The sequence below is a fragment of the Vanellus vanellus genome (genome assembly GCF_965231255.1).
Source record: "Vanellus vanellus genome assembly, chromosome: 8".
Taxonomy (NCBI): domain Eukaryota; kingdom Metazoa; phylum Chordata; class Aves; order Charadriiformes; family Charadriidae; genus Vanellus; species Vanellus vanellus.
Window position 1 is genome coordinate 19,462,760 of NC_138913.1, and position 12,681 is coordinate 19,475,440.

Genomic DNA, 12,681 nt, shown 5'->3' on the forward strand with positions numbered 1-12,681 from the left:
TAACATAAACCTTAAGTAAAACAGTATAAAACAAAATTTTCATAGAACTTTTGGTATCTCTTGCCTATGTTTAAATGGAATAAATTCTCTCCTTGGGAAAAAAAAAATACAACCAAACACCAAAAAAACCCCAAACAAAACCCGTAAAACACCATACAATTCTTTTTTTTTGTAATATACTTACTGTATATACTGTATCTTTTTTGCTGTGAACAAGTCTGTCTGTATGGAAGTTCCAAGAAACTACCCTAACACAGCCGTTCATACTATTCTTTATGAAAGCACACCATTCTGTCATCATGCTCTAAGTTCCACATACAACTTCCGTGGTGCCAACCACAGTTGTCCAAGCAGATACAGTACAATTAATTATATTCAGCTTCTCCCTTCCCTCCAACTCACTGACAATAAAGAATTAGGAAGTGCGAGAACAATAGGGCTTAGCAATCTTCACTGTGTCTGCATGTTTTCATCATTGCATTAGGATAAAACAGGTAAAATGTTGTAATTTAGAAAAAAAAAACATCACTGAGTTTTCACAAACTCAAATTGTTTGTGAGATCTGCAGTGATGATCACTAAGGCCTATGTTGTGGAAGCTGCCTAAAATTACTCAGTATCTATGTAAATAGAGCTGGCATGTTCTGTGCAGTTTTGGAAAACTGTAAGTTGAGGCTCTCAATTGAATCTTTGGTTTGGGGTTTTTTTAATTGCTTTTTAGTCTATAAAGAGAAGATATGGCATTACTCCATCTTTAAACAGAGAGAATGATGGTTTGCTTTCTTCTGCTCAAACACAGAAAATTTTAATACTTATAATGACTAATATCTTACTCTACAAATAATCTCACTCGGGTGGAAGTCACTGTGATGAGAGCTATCAGAAACTGGACCAAACTGTTCATTAAATATTCAGATGGGTAAAATGTCCAAACGCAAACCTATAAACCCTATCTCTGTGGGTTTCTTCTGCTGACTTTGAACTGGACACAGGGACAAAATAAATAAATATTCTTCCTTTCCACAAGGAAAAAAAGATTAGGCAATTCAGGCCACAGAATTTTGTTTTGTGTAGCGAAGTCTTAAGGGTGTTTAATCAGCTTATTCATCCGTGCTCTTCCTTCCTAACAGAGGGTCATCTTAAAAGAGCAATCTAATAATAAAGAATACACACCATTTAACTAGTGAATTTTTGCTTACCTGCCATAATATGGTTAGCATTACATCACACAATTTGTATTTCTTCCCAACTGTTGAGTGGGGGAATGGTATTCGCTATAATTGTCGTCTTCTCAGGCCTGTATATTTGTATATTCATAAAATTCCTGGTGTGCATCTTCTGTTAAGTGGTGCAAATAGCAACGAAAGCAACAGTAGCTTGTTCAGAGAATGCTTATTTCACATGCTTTGGTTTCTCCTTTTTTGAAAGGCTCTGTGATTTCACAGATTTAAAAAAAAAAAAAAGTAGGTTACTTTTTCTTGCAGCTTCCTCCAAAATGATCTGTGGAAAAACGGAGCGTAAAGCTCTAGTTAAAAAGCCTTCATTGAACCAGGCCAAATGGAAAATATGTAAACCTGTGAGACTCATACCCTATCATAAAAGTGCTAAGTTAAAAAAAAAAAAAAAAAAGACAATGAAAATAGAACTAAAAATATACTAGGTGTGCCAAAATGGAACTTTTTCAGTGTGTGCACAAGAGACTGGGGCTGTAAACAGTTAAGAAGAAAAAAGCCTTTTTGTATTTCACCTTCCTCCTAGGCTCCTGTAATCCATGCCAAAATACCAAGCCTTCTAGTATTACTTTGTTAGGCGGTAGGGTGAGAATGTGACAGTAAAACAGATGACCGGATATCCCATGCTAGTTGCACTTAATAGCAAAGTATTTTGTTTCAAAGACATGTTATGATAAGTCAGCTCTAGGTATTGCAGAAGAGATTGCTAGCACAGATCTCAAAATGCTGGTACATCTGTATGAAATGAAAAGCAATGAAGAAAGAACCAGTGTTTGCCTTCTTGCTTTGATCATTTCAATGATATTATTCAGTCAGCAAAATAACTTACATTTAGAGTTTTGCTTAAATGTGTATTTTACCTTATAGATTTGTAAGAAAAAGGCTATATATCGTGTTAACAGTTCAGTTTTCACAGGTGTTTACCAAGATCACCTAAGGAGGTTTATCTTCTTTCAGTTGTATGATGCAGCACACGTAAGCACATCTAACATTTCTTGGCCATCAGAGCAAACCTTCATGTGGTCTAAGACAGAAGAACTCCATAGATTTCGATGTACAAACATTAGAGGAACTCTGCTAACTTATGCTAACTCTCTTGGCCCATCAGAAAAGCATTGCTCTGCAGTGCTCTGTCATTGGCCTGCTTCTCTATGCAGATGATGGCTGAATTACAACTAATTATAGAGGCAATCAGGATCAGAACAGTCCAGTATAAATTGGGTCCAATTATCAAAGTAACACCCCCATTGACTTCAGAGCTGGGATCACATTAACCAAATCAAAGAGAGCACTTCACAAAGGACTTGTTTTTCTAACACACTCAGTGAGCTGTCTTTTGTATATTCAGGTGCACATCCCTTCTCAGCTGCCTTGTGCGACAAAAGAACCTGGGCACTTCCAAAAGCCGGTAGAGAAGGAAAATTCTCACTGTGACACTTTGTCCCTCCAACTTTTTGATTCCTAGTTAAACAATGCAATTCAGCCTGCATCCCATTCTCACCAGCCTTGGAGATGCTAATAGCTGAGCTAGAACACTGCATTTTTTCCTTCCAGAGACATGTATTACGATCTATTTGCTACAACAATATAGTTTGCATATAATTAGGAAAAACATATTGCATGAAGAACAGACTATCTTATAAGTATTTGCATGCAAACTAACATGTGTAAAAAATGAAATTAGCTAGGAAATATGAACACTTACATCTAGTCACAGACAATAAGCGCAAGTGAGAAAGGGGATGCAAAAAAAATGCTCTCAAGCCTTATAGTCACTGAGTTTGTTCTCTCTCCTTCTCGGCCAGTAGCACATGATGAAAAAATACAAAGAGTAATGACTGAGGCAAATACAGAATATAGAGCACAACTTTATCCTGCAAGCTAATACAATATTGCAAGTGTATTACAATGCAAATAAAAAACTGGTAGTAACATGAGATGCAGCTAACTTGCAATCAAGTAATCTTGCTCAAGTAGAAACTCTCTTTTATCCTGTTCTGAACACATGCTAACATGGTGCCATCATAAAAATGACTAATGTCTCCAAGAAGCAGTATTGATTCAGTACTAATGAACTTGACCTAGGTATTTTTCTTATTAGCATCACTTGAGCCAGCAAATTTCAGGGAGCATTTTTAGATTAGTGTTTAATTTTAAGACATACAAGAAGTACATGGATGGTGTCAAAAGACAGGACACACTCAGGAGAATTAATCGGAATGTGCATGTGCATCAAGACCGTATCAGATCCAGGTGCTGTTAAACAAAATGAAACAATAAGAAAGCATTTTTTTTTTTCTGAGAGAAAAAAGATAGAAATGAGGAATGAGAAAGATCTTGGTTCCCTGATGAAACATATTGATAGTTTTTATTATTCTTCTAAAGCATTTAAATGAGCAGTGGGAAAATCCAAAGAATTATAACAGTGTTTGGACTGAAGGAATACATCAAGCAAGCTGAAAAGCCTTTGACATGGGAAGATGCGACTTCTGCTGAGTTTTCAGAAGATGTGATTAGAGCATGCCAGTGGCCAAGAATGCAGATAATAATACTCCCTAGCAGGTGCCAGAAAGTGCAGCCTCCTAAGAGCAAGGAAGTCTGGACTCTGTGAAGGGCTGTAAGGACCAAAATTTGTTGTATAAACAGCAGCAGGCACAAATTAATAATTTTCTTTCTTGTCTTTGGGAATAAACTACTTATTGAATTATTAACAGACATACACTTAAAACTTTTCTATGTTGAAACATTTTTATGCATACAGCAAAAATATTGCATGCTGGTCAAATATCAATTTATTTTCACATGAAAGTGTAGCACCATTTTAAAACACAAACAATACCTATTTCTTTGCAATGGACAGTCCAGCCAAGATGCAATGATTTATTCAGCAATCATTTCATGTTAATTAACATTAGCCACTAATATTTAATTAGGAGTTTAGATAAAACAACTCTTTAAAAGTTTTTCTTTCCTCCATGATCTAGAAAATTTTGTTAGACTTTCTCTTTTGAAAATATCAGCACTTTCATACAAGAATAGAAATGGTGACGTTTGAATCTTAAACTGATCCCAGTTATCTGCTGCAAATCTAGTTTAAACTAATCAGACATTTGAGATCCACTGAATTTTCAGAGCACCGCTGAAACAATACATTGTGTTCAAACTTTGCTTAAACAGCAAGATTTCTGTAGAAGACACTTCTCCCCGTCCCAAAACATGTCTTTAAAACTTAAGTGTAAACGAGGATCTAGTAATAACATTCTAGAAAACTGGTATCTCAGAGCTTCATCATCCACCTTAAGCAAAAAGGCTGCTAATGAACTAAGGCATATGAGTCTGCAAGACTGGCAAATACTCTAGGATCCTACTGAGGTTGCTAAAAAGTGTCGAAATGCTTTACTGGGCCGTATATGGGGGTCTTACTTGTTGATACACCTCCTTTCCCCTTCCTTTGTAGACAAAAACACGAAACAGGATTACAAGATCAACACAGCCAGAATAGAGGCTTAGCAAAAAGTGTGAGCGTGTGTGCTGTGGGAGAAGGGGAGGAGTTTCTAGCACACAGCCGCGCTTGTTAACAGCCATCCAGATGCATATATGATGATGTCCACCTCTTAGGAGCAACAAGGGCAACAGATGGGAGGTACCAGCAGATGAAGAGAAGCATGGAACAGCAAACTGGGTAGAAGAGAGAGGCAGGTCTTGAGTTTATTCACCTTCCACATCGTGCTTTAGAGTAGGAATCAGACCTGGGCAGAGCCTGGAACAACTCTGCAGAAAATGTGTACCCTGCAAATAGGCCCGGTACCTCTGTTCTACATAAGAACTAAGAGGTATTTTCATTCCATTACAAATAAAACAATTAGATCTTTGTTAAATGACTAAACTTGACTGCAAGTTAGAGTGCCATGAAAGAAAACATGTTTGGTGAGATGCTTATGCTGTTTCCAGACACTATACCCATAATGGGTGAGTGAAAGAGCTGCAGTATTTTAGAAGAAACATTATTACTAATTAGTCTGATTCAGATAATTACAGCAGAATGGGGCTCTATTTTTAGCAAAAACAAAGTAGAAGATGAGATTTTTTCTTTATAAAGGTGAACTGCAAAACGTTTTGATAGTGAGTAAAGGATTGTGATGTACTGCATTAGAGTTTACTCACACAAGCAAGGAGAAATTAACACTGTTGACTATTATGGGAGAAACAGAACTTGAGATTTACAGAAACTGCCAGTTTCCTGCATTTGATGTCTATCAGAAATTTACTGAAACTGGCACTTTTCTGTTTGGTAACTGCCAGAAACGTTGAGAGCTGTACAGACCCATCTACCCTCACAGCTGACTGCTCTTCTCCCAGTTGGGAACGTGCACTCTAAATGTTACAACGAGACAGGAACGACAGAGAGTGCAATATAATCTGGGAGAATGTGCCGACCAAATGGTGGAGCACGCTCATCATTAAACCTGAAAGACAAACTGTACAGTGAGTTTGTAAGGAAGACGGCACAGGTGGTCGCGACGACGAGCGCTGCTTTGAGGGTGTTTACCTCAGGGCCACCCGCGCGCAGCTCCGTTCTGTCCGCACCCACCGCCCGCCGCCCCGCCACGCGCCACAGGCCCCCGCAGCCGCTCCCCGGCCCCTCACGGGATCCCCTCAGCCGGAAGGGCGGGAAGCCGCCCCGCGACCCGCCGTGCTTCTCCTTCGCACCCGAGAGCGGCGGTGAAGCAGTGCCCTGTGCGAGGGCCTTCCCCGCCTTCCCTTATCCCCGCCGGGCAGCGGCGCACGGGTAACGGTACCACAGAGCGGGGCGAGACGTGCCTCACCTCTCCGCGCCCAGGCGCGATGTACCTCACCCGGGCGTATCATTTTAAATACACTGAATTCACCTTTTCTTCCTCGTAGGTTGCCAACGCAGAAATGCGACGCGCTGGCAGAAATGGCCGAGGGGCCAAGTCCCGCTCTGCCCCAGGTGACGCTGCGGTCGCCGCGGGACCCCGCTCCACCGCCCCGTCCCGTCCCGTCCCAGCCCCGCACTCACTCACCTCAGCCGCCGCGGCGCGGCCCGGCCAGAGCAGGGCGAGCAGCAGCAGCGGCGCCAGGCGGCTGGGGCAGTCCCTGCCAGCCATGCCCGCGCTCGGCGCTGCCTGCGCGGCGTCCCGCGGAGCTCGGCCCGGGACGCTCGGACTCTGCCCCCCGCCCGCCCGCGGCTTTTGGCCTGGGGGCTGCTGCTTCGCACCCGCCTCAGCGCTCCCGGCGCCCTGGGGTGGGGACGGAGCGGGGGGGGGCTGGCCGGGGCGGAGCCGTCCGGGCCACCTCTCTCCTCTCCTCCCCTCCCCTCTCCTCTCCCCTCCGCGACTCCTGCCTCAGGCACCATCGGCAGCCGCCTTCCGTCCGTCCGTCCTCAGCGGGCATGGAGTGAGCGAGGAGCCGGGGGCTTTCCCGCCTGGGAGCTGAGGTGAGCGCCGCGGAGGGGCAGCCCCAGGCGGCGGTACCTGGCGCTCGTCGCGGGTCGTCCCGCCTGGCCGGGGCGCCTGCCGGGGCTGAGCAGCTCGCTGACGGGCCAGCCCCATTCCGGGACAGCTGGACGTGTCCCAGGTTACCGGGCTGCCTCCGTCCGCCGCCCGCTTTTGCCGCGCCGCCGTGAGGGCGCAGGTGGTGGGTGCCACCCGAACGGCCTCGGGGCTGCGCGGCGGCAGCGGGCATGGGGACCTGCCCGGGCCAGCCCCGGGCACCGCCCGGGCAAGGACACGGCCTGGGCCCGGCCGGAGCGAGGTCGCCCGTAGGGCCCCGGCGGGGAGAAGGGGTCGGTTAAAGTGGGGCGGGAGGCGGCAGCGCTGGGTAGGGGAGTGAGGCGGCAGCGGGGAAGGCCGGGCGCGCCCGGGCACTGACAGCAGTGTTTTCCTTACAGCAGCGCTTTCCCCTCCCTCAAGGGTTTTGTTAATGAGGCAGCAGAGACCAAGAAGGGACAAAGTGCTGCCCGCTGCGTCAGTGTAAATCAGTGAGAAATGTTTTTCCTCAGGCTTTCCACATAGCTTAGCGTGATACAAGTTTTCAGAATGGAATTGTGATTTGTAAAGTGTTGGCAGTATGTAAAGTTTATGATGTTTATGTTATTGACGAAAGTAATGCATGCTTAAGGTAACATCTCACCAAATAAAGGGCTGTTCTGAGGTAGTGCAAACCTAGAAAGTATGTTGGCCAGGCTGGCCACAGTGATTTTACCTTATCTGTAGTGTTCATGAATGCTGTATAGGAAATCCCGCATTACAGGTTTTGTTAAGCTCTACAAGTGACACAGAAAAAGCAACAATATACAACAATGTAATATATGTATAGAAATCTATTTAGGACTACTCATGAGATACAAATCTAAAGTCTTCCGTGAGCATAAAGCTGACCACAAAACTTTGTAAAACAGCTTCTCTTGCAGGCATGAGAGTAGAGCTGGATCTCCATTCAGTAGACAGTACTGTCAACCTCCTATGAAATCCACTGTGAAAGCTAGTTAGTAGAGGCTACTGGCCCCAAAAGTTTGGTACTAGCAGCAAGAACACATCTCTGGAAGAGCAGAGCAATAAGTTCAGTGTCAAAGATCTCATACATCATCACAAATGTTATTACCTTGGCTCTAAAATCTCAAGCATCAGTGAGAGCAAGCTGGCAAGTACAGACAGAAAGGTGAAACAATCCCCTGTTTTCAAGCCAGATTGATGGTGAGGATGTAGAGTTAAGGGTGAGGATGTAGAGGTAATGTTATCTTAGGGATAAAACCACTAAACTGTTACATTTTAATTTGTCAGATTCCTAAACCTGTCGACTGTAACAGTGATACATTTTTTACGATGGAGTACTGTAATAAGGACAAAAACGGTGTCTACAGTTGTTCATAAGCCATACGCACCTATCAATTATAAGTACTTAAATCCACCACTGAAATTTAACGTTAGAAGAACTGGTGTTAGAATGTAGCAGAGACTCATTTACACAAAAGTGAAAACAAAATGTGCAAGGTTCTCTGAGACAACAAAGTCAGAGCACGTGAGACTACAGTGGAAGAGACTGGTCAGTCCTCAGCAATGATGCAAATTGAGATGCAGGATGAACAGTATAACTCTCACTGAGTAAAGACGATAGAACTTAAAAGGAGAGCTCTTTAATACTACGCCAAAGAAATATTGGAAGAAACAGAAGAAAGCAGACAAACCACTGCTAGAAGAAATAAATGAATATATGCAGAATACCTAGTGAATGAGACACTGCTGTAATAAAAAGGTGTTGAGTTAGTTTTCAAATTATGAAAACCCTGTGTGGAAATTTAAAAAAAAAAAAGTTAGCAAGCTCAAAGCAAAGATGGGAAAGTGCTAACAAGGGAGATGCAACAGAAAGAGCATTTTAAAAAAAGTCCTCTTTGAGCCCAGTCTTAGCCCAGTACCACCTATTTCACTGACCTTGAGCAGCTGGCTGCTAAGCAGTATGGCCCAACGGGACGGTAGTTGTGTGTGTGTTATAGTTAAGTCCCAGGAAGTAATGTTGTATTATGAGATTGTCACATAAAAGCACATATGCCTTTATGTGAGTCTCAAGGACAGATAAGTAACTTCAAAGTAGCATTGAGCTTAAACAAGGGTAAGATCAGCCACTGATGTTCTCTCTGCTGTTTGTTGCTACCATAATTGATGCCATCCATCCAAGGGAAGTGTATGAAACCTTGATGCAGACTGTGTTGCTGACACTGTTGTAGTCCATAACATCTTCCAAGAGTTACAAACTAAAGAGACGGTCTTGTCTGGCAAAACAGTAGGCCAGGCAGGCTTAAAATCTGTTGTGTCAAAATGTGTACCTGCAGCTGCCTGTAGAGGTAGTTTACAAAAAAAACATCAGTGCGTGAACAACAGAGAGGTCAACCTTAATACTAGAAAGCAATTGAAAGCCCCAACAAATTACAGTTTGGCTTTCTTCACAGTAATTGTTACTTAATTATTTTAGCTTTGATTTTGTTTCCTGAGTTCTCTATGGTAAAACAAGGATAACAGTATTTTCTCTTTTTACAGACAAGGAATATTTTTGTGAGAAACATTACAGTTGTATGAATTTAGTATAAAGTGCAAAGTTTCATTGGACACTGTAGAAGAAAAATTAGGGTTTAAGGAAAAGGATGAAAAGAGTATGGAATATATCCATCATGAATGAGGTAGAAGCCCTATGGAAAACAGCATATACATTCTTGTACTTAAAATGACTATCCTAATCATATGCATAAAAGAACCACATTAAAATTGAGCACACAACCCTAATTTTTATTTCCTAACTTCTGAATCCTTGACTTTGCAACTTCAGTGGTCTTGTTACACATGATGTTGGTTTATTTGGCTGTAATGACAACAAAGTTAGGGCTGCTCTAATTTTTTATACCTCAGTAACTGTAGCTGTGTGTCTGCCTCAAATGGGGGCTCATCTCTGGTGATCTTATTTTACCAGAATCCCTAAGAATGTAATTGTCTTCCTTCTTGGTCCTTGTCTAGAAACTAAACACCTAGGTTATGTTATGGTGGCAGCTTTTCCCCCCCTCTGGCTTTTGAGAATTTTATGAGCTGAGTTTGGTGATGCTTGTATAAAACCTATTCCTTTGGTGGTATTGAGTGTGTTATCCTGGCAATATTTTATCTTCTTTTGAATTAGGTAAGTATTCTATTGAGATAACTGTTGTGATTACTACAAAATATAAAACATGAGGTCAATTTGATATATCAATCTGTGGGAAACCTCTGCTGGTCCGAGGGATCAGAATGCGAGTTTAACATTGACCTTGAGCAGATATCCATGTACCCTTGAAGAGACTGGGGAGTCCTGAGAAGAGCTAAGTAAAAAGATAAGGGTTGGCAAACATCCTGGCTTTGACAAGAGCATGAACAGCGTGTGATGTGAGAGCGTATCGGGCAAAAGTAGAATGCTAGAATATATGCATAGATCAGCACCTGGGTAAAAGAATATAAAAAAGCACTGCTTGTTAAATAAAGAAATTGGATTGCTGCAACTTGATGTTCAGTGTCGTGTCCGTCCCAACAACGACATCAATCTATATAACACTTTGTAGTCCTTTTATTATCGCACTGGCTGCTGAACACTTCAAACTATAGGAAACTTGTTCAGAAAATGATGAATTTTTGATAGCCATGGAGAAATAGCAAGCAGAGCAGTTTAAGTCTTCCACTTGTGCATTAACTATGATTTCAAACTGTGTCAATAGGTTGGATCAAAATGGATTTTAATTTTAAAATAAAAGGTTCTCTGCTAATACAAAGCAAATGTACCAAATTTCAATTTCATTTTCAGAAGCTGTTTGGATAATTAAATATTGAGATGGACAGTGAGCAACAGGAACAAATTTCTGCAAAGTCTAACACTTTATGACTGGCTTGGATTTTTCTTTTGAGGCAATCCATCCCTGCAGTATTTTATTACCCTACAATCTTGCTTATATTATTTGTCTTATTAATGTAACAAATCAGTGAGGTAGGAATATTATTGGAATATTATGTTATTATTAGGAGTGTTGTTTGATTTTGTTTTTTTTTACAGGTGGGGAACTGGGGCACAGAGACATTTGGCAGATGAATGGAGTACTGTACAGTACATGTAGGGTGTGATCTTGCAGCATGGATTGGCTGCCCTTAGGCTATTTATTCATTAGCCAGTGCACGGTAGCTTACAAAGTCTCTTCTTGATACGGTGGGATATAAATATACTGTGCACACATAGGAGTCAATATTATTTATAGATTAGTTCTGGTTAGAAATATGTTACACTATCTAATAGAAAGCAAAGCAGTAATGTTTCAGGAACTGAACACTCACTTGTTTTACAAAGAAAAGATAGCTGGTTGTTGAACTGCAATCAGAGAGCAGCCAGTTTGCTGCAGGTTCACAACCTTGCTCTCTTGTCAGTAACTGATAGTCTTTGCTTACTCAGGACACTTCTCCAAAGGAAGCAAACCTCTGTCAGTTCACTCTAGTCAGTGTTCAGTCACCTCAGAATTAAACTCCCCACATTTGGAAGACTACAACACTAAAAAATAAAAGCCTGTGATAATTTGTGCTATCCTAGGAAAAGCCCATCCTCTTAAGCCCTCAGTTTGAAATAACTAATGTGAATCATGTGCCAGATGAGCCTTATTTCAAAGGGTTACAGCGTTTTTCTTATTTGGGGGATGTAAAAGTTTGCACAGGAGCTGGCCAATTCTCTGGATTTGTGAAGCTTGATCTTACAGAAGGGTTGATGTAGCATGTTTACACATAAAACTGAATGCATGCTGTTGGACCTAAGTCACAGGCCATAGATGCACTGGGTAGTTAATTTATGCATGCAAAATTTGACTGTCTGGGACTGTAGAGGCCTCTGTTCAGTCCTGCGCTTGGGGCTTCCAGCTTCCTAAATCCTGGCAAAAGCTGTGGAGAAAATGGTCTAAAAAAATCAAGCTAAAAGAATCTGGGTAACATTTCCAATGATTGTCATGTATCCATACATAAGGGTAGAACTCTTGAGCTGAAGATGCATATGACACATTTATGGGTACCTCTTACTCCTGGGGAGATTCCAATTGGACACAAAAGGAAAATTTTTTACAATGAGAACAATCAGCCATTAAAATTATCTGCCTGGGGAAGCGGTGGATTCCCCAACATTGAACACTTTTAAGATTTGGCTGAACAGGGTGCTGGGCCATCTTGTCTAGACCATGCTTTTGCCAATAAAAGTTGGACCAGATGATCCTTGGGATTCCTTCCAACCCAGTATTCTATGATTCTGTCATTCTATGATGACTTCTTCTGCATTCAGAGTAGTCCTCCTTTGCTCAGATGTACACACAGACACTGGTCTAGCCCAGTTTGCAGAAGACACTGTCTTGGAAGTACAGCCAATATTTTCTTGATTTTTTTTTTTTTAAGTTCATTAGGTCTTTATTGTAGACAGGTGTCACTTTTTTTTAATGCCTTTAGCTAAAATGGTGGATATGATAGCTTTTTAAGAAATAATGATGGAGGATGCTCTTTGTTCATTATTTCAAACACTGAGTGAAGACTATCTCTTTTCTAGGCTGAAATCTTGTACCCTTTTTGTATTGTTCTGTAATTTCATATATAGTTCCCTTGAAATAATTGGATTGCTGATAAAATGTGGTCTGAATAGGAATAATAAAGTGCCAATATAAAGCTGTGCAGTATGACATATGTAAATGGTTAAGACATATTTTGGTTATCCAGTAATCATTCATGTTTATACATCAGGTGTATATTTTAATATAAACAGGTTCAGAGGGGAAAACAACAACAGCATGGAACAGTGTTTATAGAGCATCCGCAAACAGAAGGAAAGAGAAGACCTGCTATTTAAAAAAAAAAAAGGAAAAAAAAAAAAGTGCTGCATGTACAGATCCTCAATCAGTGTGA

General features: G+C 41.6%; 1 protein-coding gene across 1 annotated transcript in view; it reads right to left on the minus strand.

Moving 5' to 3' along the window:
* The window catches only part of COL4A3 (collagen type IV alpha 3 chain), a gene marked incomplete at its 3' end in the record, with an annotated part of 64,180 nt that extends 57,805 nt beyond the window's left edge, over positions 1-6,375 (minus strand). The window contains exon 1 of the mRNA XM_082487452.1: positions 6,277-6,375. Within this exon, the coding sequence (XP_082343578.1) occupies positions 6,277-6,360 (84 nt within the window). The 5' untranslated portion in view covers positions 6,361-6,375. The remainder of the gene's footprint in view (positions 1-6,276) is intronic.
* Between the last annotated feature and the right edge of the window lie 6,306 nt (positions 6,376-12,681).